Source organism: Sinohyriopsis cumingii, chromosome 5, assembly GCF_028554795.1.
Source record: "Sinohyriopsis cumingii isolate HCF-2022 chromosome 5, ASM2855479v2, whole genome shotgun sequence".
Classification (NCBI taxonomy): domain Eukaryota; kingdom Metazoa; phylum Mollusca; class Bivalvia; order Unionida; family Unionidae; genus Sinohyriopsis; species Sinohyriopsis cumingii.
The window spans coordinates 22,335,207-22,353,327 of NC_142965.1; the positions used below are offsets into that span (position 1 = coordinate 22,335,207).

General features: G+C 35.5%; 1 protein-coding gene across 2 annotated transcripts in view; it reads right to left on the reverse strand.

The window, feature by feature from the left end:
• Positions 1 to 455: 455 nt before the first annotated feature.
• Positions 456 to 18,121, reverse strand: part of LOC149798771 (uncharacterized) — a 37,726-nt gene continuing 20,060 nt past the window's right edge. For both annotated transcript variants that reach the window (XM_089957643.1, XM_089957644.1), the window contains exons 3-6: positions 13,445 to 13,623; positions 10,481 to 10,616; positions 3,041 to 3,186; positions 456 to 2,644 (exon numbers count right to left, since the gene is read on the reverse strand). In XM_089957643.1, the coding sequence (XP_089813769.1) occupies positions 3,061 to 3,186; positions 10,481 to 10,616; positions 13,445 to 13,623 (441 nt within the window). In that variant the 3' untranslated portion in view covers positions 456 to 2,644; positions 3,041 to 3,060. The remainder of the gene's footprint in view (positions 2,645 to 3,040; positions 3,187 to 10,480; positions 10,617 to 13,444; positions 13,624 to 18,121) is intronic.

An 18,121-nucleotide genomic window follows, 5' to 3' on the forward strand; every position in this document is an offset into this window, starting at 1 on the left:
TGATGTTGTAGGTGTCACATTACTTACAGGCCAAATGACTTCCGTTGCGCCTAGCCTTATGTTGTAGGTTTCACATTACTTACAGGCCAAATGTCTTCCGTTGCGCATAGCCTTATGTTGTACAGAGCAAGTGCCTTAGTGTTAAATTCAACTGTGTAATTGAAGTGATTAGGAGATAACCAGGCTGGGTTGACGTAATAAAACAATACTCTAAAAATTCGTCTTAAGAAAACGTTATGAATCGTGTCGGGGGTGGGGGGTGGGGGGTGCATGGTTGAGGTGGGTCAGATGCCTTCAGAACTCTAGATGTGGATGAAACGCAGGATTGGTAAATCAAAACTACAAACTATACAACGCCAAAACGGCATGTATTTATCAATTACCTAGCGGGAATCAAGTGTCTTTCTTAAATTAGGGAACTGAATATTACATTTATGTAATGATACAAACAAGAATTTCGAACATCCATTTGTTTAATACACCGTAAAAGTACATACATATCTATTATTGCTTGAAATTCATATCGAACCAAATTGAAACTAATTATCGATATATAATGTATTGCTTAATTTTGATTGACAAGACAATGTGTGGTAAGTACCTATCTGTGTGTGGTGAGTCTCTGTCTGTGTGTGGTCCGTACCTGTCTGTGTGTGGTAAGTACCTATCTGAACTTGTCTTAAGAACTAGTTTAAGTTACTTTATAAGCACATCTTGTTTATCTTTGTGAATTTATGAATGTGCATGGCAGAGCTACAAATTGGGTTACATTCCATTCTCTCGGGATTTTTTTATTGATACTCTATGTCTGTTTTCATAATTGTCCTCTCATTGTTGGACAATAAAGGAGGCCTAAATTTGACCAGAGAGAGAGAGAGAGAAATAGAAAGAGAGAGAGAAAAAAATGTTCGTGTACTTCGTGAAAAAGTTCTAGAAATAGTATGATAGTACGACATAAGTAAATAAATATACAAATAACAAATTTCATAAAGTTAAATGCCATTTAAGTTACCGTGCCATTAAAAATTACCGAGTCAATGCCAAGTACATTAACGCGTGTCATTAAAATTCACCGAGTCAATGTCAAGTACATTAACGCATGTCATTAAAATTTACCGAGTCAATGTCAAGTACATTAACCCGTGCCATTAAAATTTACCGAGTCAATGTCAAGTACATTAACGCGTGTCATTAAAAATTAACGAGTCAATGCCAAGTACATTAACGTGCGTCGTTAAACATTACTGAGTCAATGCCAGTTGCATCACTGTTTGTCATAAAAAGTACAATATGTTTATGTCAATTTACAAAGTAAAAATGTCAATCACACTACCATGTGTCGTCAAAGATTACAAAGAGTTTATGTCAACTGTCAATCAGCAATATGGAAATATATCGGGTTATTTTCTAAATAAAGCTTAGATTGTGTCCAATATATTGTAGCATTTTTATTATTTTTAATATGCTCTGGCCGTTACATTTTTGAAATAGAGAGAGCGACATGATATGGTATGATCCTATATCATTAATAGTCCTATTGTCTGGATCTCAACCTCTAAAGTAAAATATTCAGACTTATTTTTTGCTTTTTTAAATATCATATGTGCCATATATATCGAGTATATATGTTGTCCTAAATTTTCAGCGTTATAGATGAACTAACTGTAGCAATGTACGCCTAATTAAATTTAATTAGTTAAATTCCTAGCTAAATAAATGTTATCTGCAGGCGGTGATTTATTGCATTATTTAAATTATTGGCCTTAATACAAAAGTTATGAATTGCAAACGCATTTATTTCACACACATGCGATGTCCATATAACGTACATAATGGAAACGTATACGAAACAAGTACTTTCAGTTCCAATGATCAATGACCTCGTATAAAACAGAGACATGGTCTTGTATAAAACAAAGATATGGCTTTGTATTTTAGAGGATAAAGTCCAGGATCTGTTTTTCTTTAAAAAGAAACATTGCCAAAAACAGGAAATTGCAGAAGCAGGTTGCATGGACTATACAGAATTGAATTGAACTGAGTTTACAGTCGTTTCCTAGTTGATTATATGCATTTCATCCTATTATTCGATTTTCAGATGCGCTATGCACTACATTACGCATATTCAATCGAATGTTGCGCAAAACGTCAATGCATTATAAATGTTTAATCAAATGTCATGTTAAACGTCACTGCAGTATGCATGTCAATCAAATGTTGTGTAAAACGTCACTGCATTATACATATTCAAACAAATTTTGACTTGGCCAAACGTACTGGTCACTTTTTATGCCAGTTATTGTCTTTTTGTACCTACCAGCCTTTGTGTCATGTTTGGGAAGATGTCATCGTCAGAATTTAGTTATGCATCCTTCAGTTTTATAGTGTGGAACTAACAACGATGTCATTTTCAGACTGCATCTCATATATTTATCTGTATTCATGATACATAGAAACTATGCAAAACTAATAAAGAAAAAGAAAACAAAACGATGGCTTCAAATTACTTACACAGAGCTAGAATAAAGAAACATACATAGTGCAACACCAATCGATTTTATATATGTACAAAGGTGTTTTAATGAATTTCCTCTTCGTACTACGCTGATTAGGATGCTTGGTGACAAAAGCCAGGGGCATCTACCTGCAAAATTAGACATCGTGATATTATACAAATGAATGACGTTAAATACATATTACAGAAAGAAACAGAACGTGCCATGGAATCAATTGCACTTAATACAATTGAAGGAAACTCGAGTTCCTCTCAATTATAATAAGGTAAAGCATATGTTTCCACGTAGAGTCGTATTGGCGAAGCTTAATCTAGGATCAGATTTTTGTGATATTTTGTTATTGTAATATGGTGTTTAATTTAGTGATATTTTGTCTGAGTTTAAAGGTGGGTGGATTCGTTTACAAGGAAATATTATAAATCATTAATGATTGGCAATGTATAAGAGAAATAAAGAATGATACTATGGAAACCCTGTTACACAGCTATTACTTAAATTTGAGGAAATAAAGATCAATGTTATACCTGTTTGTCTGTCCATTTGTCTAAGCACACACATAGTTAAGGTTTCGACTGGAAATGCCAGCTGGCAGGTCTCCATAGTACCTTGTGACGGCTCGGTTAAGTAGACCTGTAGCTGGATCACTGTGCCTTGGACAGATGCAGTGCAACTAAAACAAATAATGATACAACAATTATTTTAGAAATTATAATGGTTTGCTTAGTTCAAACATTAAACAAAGAAAGAATTTGAGAACAGAAGCTAAGCATGAAGGTTCTAAGCGTTTTCTCTGGCAATCGTTCAACTTAGCAAACCGTGTTGTTATTTTCATATGATCAATTACAGTAGAAATAATTACTCAGTTAACATTAACAGACCCCTAAAAAAAAACAATAATGCGGCATAAACAAATACGTTTTGAAATTTTAATCTCTTAGGATAGTTCAAATTGTCAACGTTTAAACAATGCATATAACATACGTGTTTTTACAGTGGACAGGTCACTGTTGCACTAAATTATGAAAGTAAAACAGTTTGAACGCCTGTTGAACTCAGTGAGGTCACTCAAAAACGATTGTGTTTTGTGAACGGACGTATTTATGTTTTTCCAAAAATAATTTCGTTATAAAATCTCTACATATAACCAAATACAATATAGTATAGGGTGTATTTGTACTTTGAAAGTATCTGATATAACATAGAAACATCAAGAAGTTTTCGTTTCTACATCAAAGAGTTTCCGTTTCTATGATAATGAATGAACATTATAGACAAGACCACTGTATTTGTTGCATTTGGGGTGATCCGAGACTTAATTATGACAGATCGCCAGATGTATAAACGGATCATCTGTCAAGCTAAGATTGTGTCTTTAATTTTGGGTAAGTCAGTCTTCAAGAAAGAATGACGTGAAGAATGACCAGTTTCAAGAACAACTGGAGTAAAGAATGACCGGCGAAAAACAAAAACAAGCAAAAGCAATAGTGTATTTAAGAAGAAAGCAAAGAACTTTAAAAACAGATCTTTAGAGACGACGACATTTAACATGTATGTTTATTTGAAACAATATATGTGATTTATTAATGGCAAAAGCTGCCATTGATTTCAGAATACGTGTATTGAATTGTATCGTGACATATATTGAAAGTGATATCTTAGAGTACATCTTAAAGCCATGTCAGTCAATACATGTACATCTTAGAGCCATGTAAGTCAATACAAGTACATCTTAGAACCATGTTAATCAATACAAGTACATCTTAGAGCCATTTCGGTTAATACAAGTACATCTTAGAGACATGTATGTCAATACAGCTTAGAGATATGTCTATTAATACAAGTGCATCTTAGAAACATGTCTGTCAATACAAGTACATCTTAGAGGCATGTCTGTCAAAACATATTGCAGTTATGTCTGTTATACAAGTACATCTTAGAGACATGTCTGTCAATACATGTACATCTTAGAAACATGTCTGTCAATACATGTACATCTTAGAGACATGTCTGTCAATACAAGTACATCTTCGAGACATGTCTGTCAATACAAGTACATCTTAGAGGCATGTCTGTCAAAACATATTGGAGCCATGTCTGTTATACAAGTACATCTTAGAGACATGTCTGTCAATACATGTACATCTTAGAGACATGTCTGTCAATACAAGTACATCTTAGACTTATATATCCCAAAACAAGTACATATTAGAGTTATGTCTGTCAACACAAGTACATATGACGAGGTTTCTTGCAAGTATATATAAAAAACTGTTTAACCGATGCTATGTGAACGACAACAATGAAAGAAAGAAAAAGGGAAATCCTTTTGTCTCTACAGTTAGGTTTTATAACAGACCGAGGCTGAAATGAGCTAGTATAAGTTCGTGATTTTGGATTGAGTTTGCTGCTTCCCCTGTTTTCATAAACTACTAGGCAAAAGTCGTTGTCAATGTAAGAGATTTTAATGCTAATATTGCTAATAAATTTCGTATAATCAATCTTAGGAATAAACATTCCTGAGACTCGGATTTCGTACCGGGTCGGTTTTCTTGCTCCACATTGGTTTATTTGTCAGTCCGCATGTGCAAGCCATGGACCGGTATATCATGCACGTGCAAAGAAAAAAGGACCCAGCAGCTAATACACAGAATTATGCCTACCTCAAATTACTGAATACATAAATATGAGAATATCAACAACAAAAAGTTATTATATGAGGAATTTGAAAGAGGCCGTTTTACCAGCCTGGACCACGCTAATATCGAGTCCCGTCAATGTGGCTTAGTCTGCAACACGCGAGGGAGCCCACTACCATGCGATGGAAACAACTTTGGCGTGGGGCAAGATTGATATAGATATTTTGGCTATTTGAATGACCTCGATAAAAGTTCTTAAATGCGTAAATAATACAAATATATGTTTTTTATCTAATGACCACATATCACGACGAATGTTCCTAATAATTAGGTAATTACTCAGCTTCAGAAATATCTTCGTACCGCTGATTCATAAAAATCAAAGAAACTTAACAAATTTAGAAACTGAACAGAACTTCAAATATCATATAGCCCTGATTTATTACGGAACGGAACTACAAATATGATATAGCCCTGATTTATTACGGAACGGAACTACAAATATGATATAGCCCTGATTTATTACGGAACGGAACTACAAATATGATATAGCCCTGATTTATTACGGAACGGAACTACAAATATGATATAGCCTTGATTTATTACGGAACGGAACTACAAATATCATATAGCCCTGATTTATTACGGAACGGAATTACAGATATCACATAGCCCTGATTTATTACGGAACGGAATTACAAATATCACATAGCCCTGAATTATTAAGGAACAGAACTACAAATATCATATAGCCCTGATTTATTACGGAACGGAACTACAAATATCACATACCCCTGATTTATTACGGAACGGAACAATAAATATCATATAGCCCTTATTTATTACGGAACGGAACTATAAATATCATATAGCCCTGATTTATTACCATTCTTTGAACGACGATTACAATACAATTTTGTTAAGGAAAATAAAGCAAAACTCCTGTATCGTTCTGAAATGCAAGAATAAAAATAATTTCTGGACATTCTATTTACCATCTGAATACAAGACAGTTTTTTTTTCTTTTTTTTTTCTTTTTGCACGAGAATTTGTTAACCTGTTCTTTCAGGTTAACATTGTTATCCACATTCAAATAACTTTACAACAAAGGTTAGTTTCTTCACACATCTAGGTCCTTGGCATATATTTTCCTATTACTAAGTATGCTTGTTTCTTTGCCTTGTCAAGATCAGATAAATAATCTTTACTGTCCGTCTTAATAACAGCATTATCATGGATTTGTCGACCGGGAAGATTTTCTAATGCATGGGTTAATGGATTAAGTTGAATATGACATTAATTGTGCTCTGCAACAAACGAACAGATTGTCTCTCTCAAGAATCCTATTAGCCAGCTAGTATTATCTTTATTAGTATTATCATTATCTGTATTATTATTATTATTATTATTATTCAAACGCAAACACTAAAACAGTTCACCAACCCAATGCTTTATTTATTTGTAAGAGTTGTGTCCCTTTTCATACTACGTCTAATCAGTTACTGGTACAAGTTATTTTGATCAATATTTTGGCCATCAACAGTGGCTTGATTTTGTTCTCCCCGTGTAATAGTAAGTCAACCAAGCAAACTACATTTTTGTTCGAATTATTTTCGTTGCCGATAAACAAACTCTCTATAACGAATCACTGATAGCATGAATACTGCCAATAAACCTATACAGTGTCATCCATCATGATTCAATCGGTTTTCACTGCCACTTTAACTCGTACGTCATGATGCTTCTAAAACTGTAATCCTGAGACAGATCTACACTGACTTCAATAATTTTCTTTCTTTTGCGCTTCAGTAATCACTAATCATTCTTTCCTCCATCCATGTAATCAGTAAAGCACTCAATTTAGAATCTAAGATGGACAATAGTAACGGAAAATTGAAAATCAGTCAGAACTTAATCTAAACTTTCAGGGGGTGAGCAACCTTAATGAAAATAGAACTGCATGTGTCAAACCGGATTTATTAGATATAATATATGAAGACATACGGCATCATTTGCTTCATAACACTTTTTAAATGATAACTTTTCACTTTCTTATCTAAAAAAGACGAACTTTCCGATGAATAGATAGCTGATACATGTGTTAATAGTATGTACCATGAAAAGTCATAGTCCATTCCTGTTGTGTGACAAGATGACAGTATGTTCAAAGTCATTTTAAGTTTTGACCGATGTTAGTATGTTTGCAGATGACTTGGATATAAATTTTACACGTTTTAACCGTATATTAGAGTGCCTCAAATAAACGACTGAGTTCACTTACAGAAGCAGTACTACTTATTTTGTCTTTGTGAATAACGGTATGTTCCTGGAGCAGACTGTACTTCTTGGAGTAGGTTGTGCAAATCTGACGGTTTTAAAACGTGCTCATTTTGTATTTCCACTTATCCTTATTATGTACACTTAAATTAAATTAAATTTTTCTGTTAGATATTTTCATTTTCAAGAGTTCACAATTTAACTTTATTACGACAGCGAATTGGAATGCTAATGTATTGGCAATGGACTGGATTTAACCTAATGACGTTACACGTTTATTCATCATGATTACTTTCGTAACCCAGACTATCGACGTAAACTGTTTGAAATACCGGTCACATCTTTAAAACTGCCTGGTGGATTTTGTTATGTACATTTAATTTGTAGTATTGGTTAGCATTAATTAATGATCATATGTTATGTACATTTGTATTTTGTACTTGACCTTGCCAAAATCATGGTCATAGTGTACCTGGCCAAGTGACATTTATTTTGTTAAAACAACAACAGAATTTATAGCTTAAAATTTCTATATGATTGTGGATTAAAAATTTGGATCAAGTATAAGGGTATATAATCTTCATTCTTGCCTTAACATCTGAAGCAGAATCAGTCTTATTGTTGCTTTGATTTTTTTTACTAGGGTGGATTTATTTATTTAAATTATTACACAATGGAATTACAAAGTGTTCAGTATTGCCCTTGGACTGGAACATTTAAATTCGAATTATAGTGAATTCAGACAATGCTAACATTAACAGATTCCACTATACCATGTTCGAGTCTACAGGAACATAAACACGTTCGAGACTACAATATCGGTATTTATTTGAAATAGCACTGATTGAAACTTCAAACATTTGGATTTGTGATACAATTTTACAAAGCGTTTTGGTTTTCGCAGTTTACTTTTACTTAGTTTAAGACCATATACCCGTTACAATTTGAATAGAGAATAAAAGTTTGGTATTTCTATTCCAAGGACATATACATTTAAGGTACTAGTATGTGTTTTCCTTTAATAAAATTTCGCGCAATAGTGGTCGGCGAATATAATGATAGAGTTTTTGGGAAAGAAATAAACCCAGCTCTCTGGAGTCATAAGAAACTGATTTATATGAATGTATGAGATAACAAGTGACCCGAAGTCGGTTGACATATAAGAACCCGCCAACCTCTGCAGTTAAACACTTTTGAAAACTTGGCTGCAGTTTTAAATGTATGAACGAATATTAATATTAATGATAACTAGTATATGTATTTCCGACGTGAAATGAGGAATAAAAGCATTTTAGCACTTGTGCAAGGTATTATTTATGCTTTCCTTACTTTTGAATACAACACTGAATATAAATCTCAGTGAACATGAAAACTAACTGTAGCTGCTCTTTGAAATCAAGTAAGTCCAATCTTTACTGCTGCTTAAGAACATGTAAATAAATTAGAACGGACGAATAATCATAATATTGCTGTATGGCCGCCCCAGAAGGCACAACTAAACTTAATGTAGTTGTATGGCCGCCCCAGAAGACATAAATAACCTTAAAATAGTTGTATGGTTGCCCCAGAATGCACGACTAACCTTAGTGTACTTGTATGGTCGCCCCAGACGGCACGACTAACCTTAGTGTAGTTGTATGGCCGCCCCAGAAGGCACGACTAACCTTAATGTAGTTGTATGGTCGCCCCAGAAGGCACGACTCAACTTAATGCAGTTGTATGGCCGTCCTAGAAGACACGACTAACCTTAATGTTGTTGTATGGTCGCCCCAGAATGCACGACTAACCTTAGTGTAGTTGTATGGCCGCCCGAGAAGGCATGACTAACCTTAATGTAGTTGTATGGCCGCCCCAGAAGACACAAATGACCTTAAAATAGTTGTATGGTCGCCCAAGAAGGCACGACTAAACTTAATGCAGTTGTATGGCCGCCCCAGAAGACACGAATAACCTTAAAGTAGGTGTATGGTCGCCCAAGAAGGCACGACTAAACTTAATTTAGTTCTATGCCCGCCCCAGAAGACACGTCTAACCTTAATGTATTTGTATGTCCGCCCCGGAAGGCAGGCCTAACCTTAATGTAGTTGTATGGCCGTCCCAGAAGACAATACTAAATTTAATATAGTTTTATGGCCGTCCCAGTAGGCACGACGAACCTTAATGTAAACGCATGGCCGTCCCAGAAGGCACGACGAACCTTAAGGTAGTTGTATTTCCGTCCCAGAAGACACGACTAACCTTATTGTAGTTGTATGGCCGCCCCATAAGGCAAGAATAATCTTAATGTAGTTGTATGGCCGTCCCAGAAGACACGACTAACCTTAGTGTAGTTGTATGGCCGCCCCAGAAGGCACGAATAATCTTGATGTAGTTGTATGGCCGTCCCAGAAGACACGACTAACCTTAGTGTAGTTGTATGGCCGCCACAGAAGGCACGAATAATCTTAATGTAGTTGTATGGCCGTCCCAGAAGACACGTCTAACCTTAATGTATTTGTATGTCCGCCCCAGAAGGCAGGTTAACCTTAATGTAGTTGTATTGCCGTTCCAGAAGACAATACTAAATTTAATATAGTTTTATGGTCGTCTCAGTAGGCACGACGAACCTTAATGTAAACGCATGGCCGTCCCAGAAGACACGACTAACCTTAATGTAGTTGTACGGCCGTCCCAGAAGGCACGACTAATCTTGATGTAGTTGTATGGCCGCCCCAGAAGGAAATACTAACCTTAACGTAGTTGTATGGCCGCCCAAGAAGGCACGACTAAACTTAATGCAGTTGTATGGCCGCCCCAGAAGACACGAATAACCATAAAGTAATTGTATGGTCGCCCAAGAAGGCACGACTAAATTTAGTTCTATGCCCGCACCGGAAGACACGTCTAACCTTAATATATTTGTATATCCGCCTCAGAAGGCAGGCCTAACCTTAATGTAATTGTATGGCCGTCCCAGAAGACAAGATTAACCTTAATGTAGATGTATGACCGCCCCAGAATGCACGACTAACCTAATGTAGTTGTATGGCCGCCCCAGAAGGCACGACTAACCTTAATGTAGTTGTATGGCCGTCCCATGTAATATCCATGAATTGTCTGCTCGGCTATCTCTGGAATGATCTTTCCGTTTCGAGACATTGTCGTGTCACAAGTGTGGAACTCCGATGGCTGCTCGCAGAAGACATATCTGCACAATAGTAACAATAATAATAATAATAATAATAATAATAATAAGAAGAAGAAGAAGAAGATAAAGATGATGATGAAGAAAAAAGATTATTATTGTTATCATTATTAGTATTAGTATCATTAACACTTTATGATGATGATGATGATGATAATACTACTACTACTACTAATAATAATAATAATAATTTCTGCAATGTAAATATCTTTAACTATCTCTGTTTTCAGTCGTATTAGCAATATTTAAAATGGAAAGCCGACTAAATTGTTAATTACACTTTAATTATTCAAAACCTACGTCATGCTAGGCTTTTAAGTTTCAGTTTAGATTTTTATCATAAAGATATAAAAAAAATTAACGAGCCTAGGGTGGGTGTTATTTGTATTTACGTATCTGTTTATTGCTTTGCTAGATTTTGATGATTTTTGTTGATTGAGGTGAGTCGGTTTGGGAAAATATTTCTCAACCTGTGTAATTAGTCAGTTTAAAGGATCAGACGTCATAATTTATATTATTGACGAGACTTTATGACAGCATCGATTAGTTTCGTCAAATGGACCCTCCCTATTTTCGTAACATGGGAAATTCTCTGGATATTTTAAGTATACGAGTTTAGTAATTTGAGATAAGTATAAGTCCTAGTATTGTGTTGTGTATTTTGGTCGTGTTTGCATTACATGGAGTGAAGTATTATTATTCAGCTTAGAAACGCTTACTAATAAGTCATACAAACGTGAATCAAGAAAAATAATGCTAGTGTGAAATTATAGTTTCATGACTTGGGGTCACTACTTTAATAGAAGAATCATATATGTAGAGTTTACGCATTTAGGAATCCTTCAGTTGAGAACGTCATTTGTGTTGAGGTCCTTGGAAATATGAGAAACAATTTCAAGCCGCGCTCATGTTGATACTTGATTAGCCCGGATTGAGACCCTTGCGAGTAACAACATGGTATTACATACAAACATTTATAGCAATGTATAGCTTCAAATTATACTAAGATAGTATCAGCCGCATTCCAGTCATTGTATCTAAGATCAATGGGCAGTTCGGTTCAAGTGACTGGGCCCTGGTACACCTACGAACGTTATCTGTATGACTTCGTTTTAACAGTTTGAACAACAAGAATACGAGTGTCGGAAGAGGAGTGTAGGGCCCTAGAAGGGGGATAACCATGGCCGAGGTCAAATAGCTGTATTGGAAAGAAGACAGTCAACGAAATGTAGTATAGTAAACAGATTTGTATTTTGAATATGGATCGAACGGTTGAAAGTGAAGATTACAGAGAAGGTGAAGATGTGCTCATTTCTTTGTTCTCTAAGGATGACCCAAGCAGCCGTGGGGTTTCTTTTATAACTTTTTAAAGTTCCTGTAGTAGATGCTGAGGCGAACCAGAAAGAAGTGAATTACAATAGTGCAGTCTTGAAAGTACTAAGGAGCACACACTCGTTTTAGTGGCATCAGCCGAAAGAAAATTGAGAATGGAATCGATGCGTCTCAGCTCCAAATATTCAGCCTCAGGATGAGAAATGTTGGTGTAATGAGAGAGTACTGTCATTTTACAATGCGTGAAATATTAACTTCTTTCATACACATCGAAATTCTGAAATTTGCTTTCCCTGATGCAGTACACGTTCGAAATAAACCATGTGAAGAATGGAAACGAGGCGGGACGGGGAGTAAGCTGGACCACTATCTATGAACTATGCGTGACTGTGAGAACTCGCATCGCGCCTCTCAAATTTCACTTGCCGGACTGCTATAATATAGCTACACGTGAATATGAGAGCACAGATTCAGATGCGTGCAGGCCTACAGGCTGAAATATATTGCGTGCACTAACTGAGCGCATCTCAAAATTTACTGATGTGCAGTAACGACAACAGCATTGCAGGGCGATAAGGAAATGGTTTTCATTGTACTTGTTAAAAAGAACTGTTTCTGTGTTTCTCACAATATTAAACAATTTTGGCATTTATAAATATTAGTAGATTTTAAATTTGAATTTGCATAATGTCATTTTATTCTCCATTGTTTTCTGTCTTTCTTTCTTTTCGTTATGTTTGCTCTTAAAATTGTAGTTTCAGCTGAAATACTCTTTGGGGTAAATCCTTCATAAAACCGGATATTTAAAAGAAACAAACAGGAAAGTAAGGTTTTTCAACTAGACCAATGTGTAGATTAAACGCCGTAATATAATGGCTTTGTTTGCCAAAGAGGCATCCGGTCTGGCTGTAAAAACGGCAATTTTTGTCTGTGTTGTATTTTGTTTGTTTTTTTAAAAATTGGTTTCGTAAAAGCATGGACTGTATTTAGCTTTTGTTTTTGTTTGCATATGTTTAACACGCAGTCTACTGTATAGCGCATATACCCAGATTTATCTCTATTCTCTGTAAATGATACGTACATCGAACAACATTCACTATGACATGTTATCGCAGTATGTATGGTGTGGCTGAAGATCTGGTTATACGCTGTTCGCATTAGGGTGTGTGTGATATGCGAGTGAATACAATAAAGCATTCGACTGGAAACACGAATTGTTTTCCATATGATATATGCCCTCAAAGAATAGATCTCTTCTTAGTGGATAGACTCCACCAATACAAGCTGATGAGTCAGTTCTTTGTGTCTGGTTTTTAAATCTGTAAGAAACAAACCGACAAGTTTTGATGATGGATGCAAAGAAACTAGTTAAAATGTATTGTACTATCCGCCGCTATTTAACGATTCTTAGTTACGTGCTGGAATTTTAGTATTTCTGCTAAACCTATAGTAAAAAAAAAAAAAAATCTATTTTTGGAATTAGCTCCTTTTAAGCTTACGAGTGTTTGACAGTATCCCTCACAACCAATCCATCGCACTGGTCGTTGTCTGGACATTTACAGTTGTAAATAAACCTCTCTTCCGGAACCTCCGTTCCATCTTCCAGTTGGCGCCAGACTTTCCACATATCCGCACATACTGAAAAGGCCGGACACTCAATCTTGTCGGCGTCAGGACGCTAATAAAGATGTAAGATAAATGAATCTTTGTATTGTGTAAAATCATCAATAAATAATGTAAGATGACGTTGTCATTGGGAACTAAAACCCAACAAAACTTATCCACCGTTTAAAGTACAAATTAACTGTAATCAGAGGGAAAGTGAAATCTTAAATTGAAAGATGGAAAATATAGCCAGTACAATCGACAAAATCTGATAAAACATCTCTTGGAATAAAGTCTATTTCAATTTTCTAGATAAGGTCTCAATTCACAATTACGTATACATATCGTTACTACAAATAAAACAGATTTAAGAGGCTCCTTTAATTAAAACGATGCCGGTATACTTTGATGGCGGCTGCGGTCACTAAACATAGTAAAACCTCAAACGACCGTTTCTCAAAAACAACTGAAAGAAATTTGAATAAATCTGACCAAAAAGAAAGTGAAATTCCTGCTATTAATACAATTCTAAATTTGCACAAATAATACCAATTCGTCATCAAATATAGTTGCCGTTACTAAGTATATGAAACGCTAATTGGTCTGCAAGCATCAAATTAACCCAGACAAAGGCTCTTGCGTATGGCTTTTGGATAAGTGTCTGATAGATGAGCATTCTCAGGCCCACTTGGGACTCTTGTTCCTATATACCTATTTTTATGATGAATTCATGAGAATGACCATGTTTTATGCAAATGTCGTACACTTAGTAAGTAAGTCTATAATTCATGATGACAGTTACAAGATTTCTAAGCTATACTAAAAACCAATATTAGTGAACTAAAAAGACTTAAAAATGTTTATTATTTCTTTTCTTCCCAACAATCCTAACCATATTGGATATAAAATCGATAAGATGTTCGTACTTTGTTGCTGTCTTGAGCGTCATCATTAAGTAAAGAATTGACGTTATGATATTTTGCATATGGTTTCCAAGAAATAAATTTAATTTCCATGCAACTACAATTGCAGTTTAGGTCACTCTCCAGAACGTATCCAAAAATATAACATAAGAACACCAATAACTGAAGTAAGAAACTAACATATCGCCAACGTTTCCTGGTTCCGACTTTGCATGTGTCACAGATCTGTTGGTCTCAGACCTTAGATTAAAATGATCAATTGGACAGGAAGCAGATGTCACTACTGTACATTACAGTTTGGGTAGGGATGGGACTGTTGATCTCTTCCATCACATGCCGCTTTCAATCAAATATGGAATAATTCACTAGGCTTGGTGTCCCGCTTTTTTTAGAATTCATATTTCATATTTGCTCACCTAAATATACCCCACCTCTCCCGTACACCACTGCTACACCATGATAGAGACGAGTTCAAAATTAAAGGAACGGCATGACTCGTCTGGCAGCAGTATGGGTGCAATGATGACTCGTCTGGCAATGGTATGGGTGTAATGATGACTGTTCAGGCACCAGTATGGATGTAATGATGAATCTTCTGGCATGATTACTCGTGTGGCAACAGTATGGGTGCAATGATGAATCGTCTGGCAATGGTATGGGTGTAATGATGACTCTTCAGGCATGATTGCTCGTCTGGCAATGGTATGGGAGTAATAATAGCTGGTCTAGCAATATTATTGGCTTTTCAGGCAACAGGATGCGTATAATGATGACTAGGCAACATATTGAGTGTAATGATGACTAAGCAACAGTATGAATATAATGATGACTAGGCAACATAATGAGTGTAATGATGACTAAGCAACAGCATGAATATAATGATGACTAGGCAACATAATGAGTGTAATGATGACTAAGCAACAGTATGAATATAATGATGGCTAGGCAACAGTATGAGTGATTGATAAACTGATGACGACCATAATACATATTTACTTCTACAGGAATCTAGTAAAAGGGTATATTTATTTATTGCACTCATCTGTTGGTCAAAAGGGCGATAGCGTTTACCAAAATCAAAAGGGCAATATATTGTACCAAATTCGAAAGGGCAACAGCGTTTAGCCAAATCGAATGGTCAGTATATTTTACCAGAATCAAAGGAGAAATAGCTTTTCCCATAATCAAGGGGGGAATAGCTTTTAAAGAGCATTAGCTTTTACTAAAATCATAAAGACAACAGCTTTACCAAAATCAAAAGGGCAATAGGTTTACCAAAATCAAAAGGGTAATAGTTTTTTTTATCAAAATCAAGAGGATAATAGTTTTACCAAAATCAAAAAAGCAATAGCGTTCAGTAAAATCGTAAGGGCAATAGCTTTTAACAATCAAAAGGCAATAACCTTTATTAAAACCAAAAGGGCAACAGCTTTTACCAAAATAGCTTTTACCAAAATCAAAAGGGCAATATACTTTACCAATATCAAGAGGGCAATAGTTTTACCAATTTAAAAGAGCAATAGCATGTAGCAAAATCAAACGCGCAGTAGATATTACCAAATACAAAAGGGCAAAAGCTTTTAACAATCAAAGGACAATAGCTTTTAACACTCAAAAGGGCAATAGCTTTTACCAAAGTCAAAATGGCAATAGCTTTTACCAAAATAGCTTTTACCAAAATCAAAAAGGCAATAGCTTTTACCAAAATAGCTTTTACCAAAATCAAAAGGGCAATAGCATTTACCAAAATCAAAATGGCATACAGACTTTTCAATCTATGATGCCCATAATATGTGCATATATCTATATCTACATAGTTTATAGCAATCCATTAAAAACAAAACGCAAGACAAGTTCTCAAGATTCTGCCTTACTCTGCTTTCAGTTCCAAGACATAAAGGTCAATAACTGTGACAACCATTGCTAGAACGCCGATTTATGCCGATACTTCAAAGGGAAGAGCTATACAGATTCACGGTTCCATTAAAAACGGTGAAAGTCCTTGTATTCACAAGATCATGACATGCACCAAATCCAGCTCCATGCAAGCAGAGAAACAAAGAAGAGAAAAAGGAGGAACAAATCGCAAGAGCAAGTTGATTTGTTGAGATGCGTTTATAGAGATGATAAAGCAGCATGTATCAAACTGCACAGTGATCCATAGAAGACTACAAGACTATTTTCCTTCATAAGTTTTGGTCTTGCGCTGCATTCAAATAGAAAACAAGACGGAAATAACTCTAATAAAAGCTGTAGAAAGTCAGAAATTCGCTGATGTGCGCAAGTCCAAATGATGAGCCTAACAGACATAACGTTTCAATGCGATCAATTGAAAACTGAAAGTAGTTAAATTATGTCATACGCTACGCAGGTTCCAATACATAATGAGAAATAACTATAGCAGCAAACGCAGGAGCATAATGATTTGTTGCTACACGCATTGTCAGATGATGGTTATATCATTTTCAAGTTCAAGGCTATCAATTGAAATCTGAGAGGCTAGCTGCATTACAATTGCTTGCACGCGATAATGTCATACATTGCATTCTGCTGCAAATGAACAAATGCAAGCAATAACTAGCATCAACGCTGCAGGAACAAATGATTTGTTGGTATTCGCATCTTCAGAACATCAACAAAACTATCTATTACGTTTCATGGCTATCACAAAATAAATGATATACTAGTTTCGTTCACAAAAGTTTGTCACACATTGCACTCATCTGCAAGTCAATAAATCAGTAACTCTTAAGATCGCGGGGGCAGAGTGATTTGACAACATGAGTATCTTTACGTGATAACCATAACATTTGTTACGTCTCATGCCAATCCATCAAAGTCTATGTCACTGGTTGCGCTAACGTGATTATCGACAGGAGAATTCCTGTACACTTTCTTCCGGTGTCAGATGTATAATAAGGTAATAAACCCATATCGATGTGACCAGCCTATTAATGTCTGTGGGAATCGAAGTTAGGAATGATAATTCTCGATTCTAGGCTAAATTGTACAGCGTGATTAGACCGTAGCTATGACAACCCGAATGTTTACATGATAATTAACCATTAATTATTCCGATGAGTCATTAATGCAGTTTCAGATCTAGCTTCGTGCATTGCATATGGGTTAATGGATAAGTGATTCAAAATATCCCCACTGGTTATTGAACCTACTTAAAATAAGAGATGGATTAAGGACTCGTGAATTGGAGCCAAGAATATCCAACTAATCGATTTCTGCAAGACAAACAGTGATGGAACGACATCCGGTGGGAGATCAAGATTTCAGCATTATCAAAATTGATCTATTATTTCGTCAGATTTGAGCTTATTTAAATTGCAGAGAGGAAATTACAACCACCCTATGTTGTAAGAGAAGACCACTAAAGAGTCTTTGTCGGTATTGTCCCTAATCCTAAGTAGTTAACAAGATTTACATATAGATTAAGAAACATGAAAGATCACCTGCTTTATGCTGAAAAAGCACCGAAGTCGATATCTAAACTTAAGTCCGGAATATCATAAATATTAACTTATCCAATTGGCACGCTTTCTCGATAGATTTTAAAGAAATTATCAGAAGGCTTTGCAATGTTACTTTCTTTCTCAGAAAATGTGACAAAACTGTCAATACTTAAAAGGATAAAGG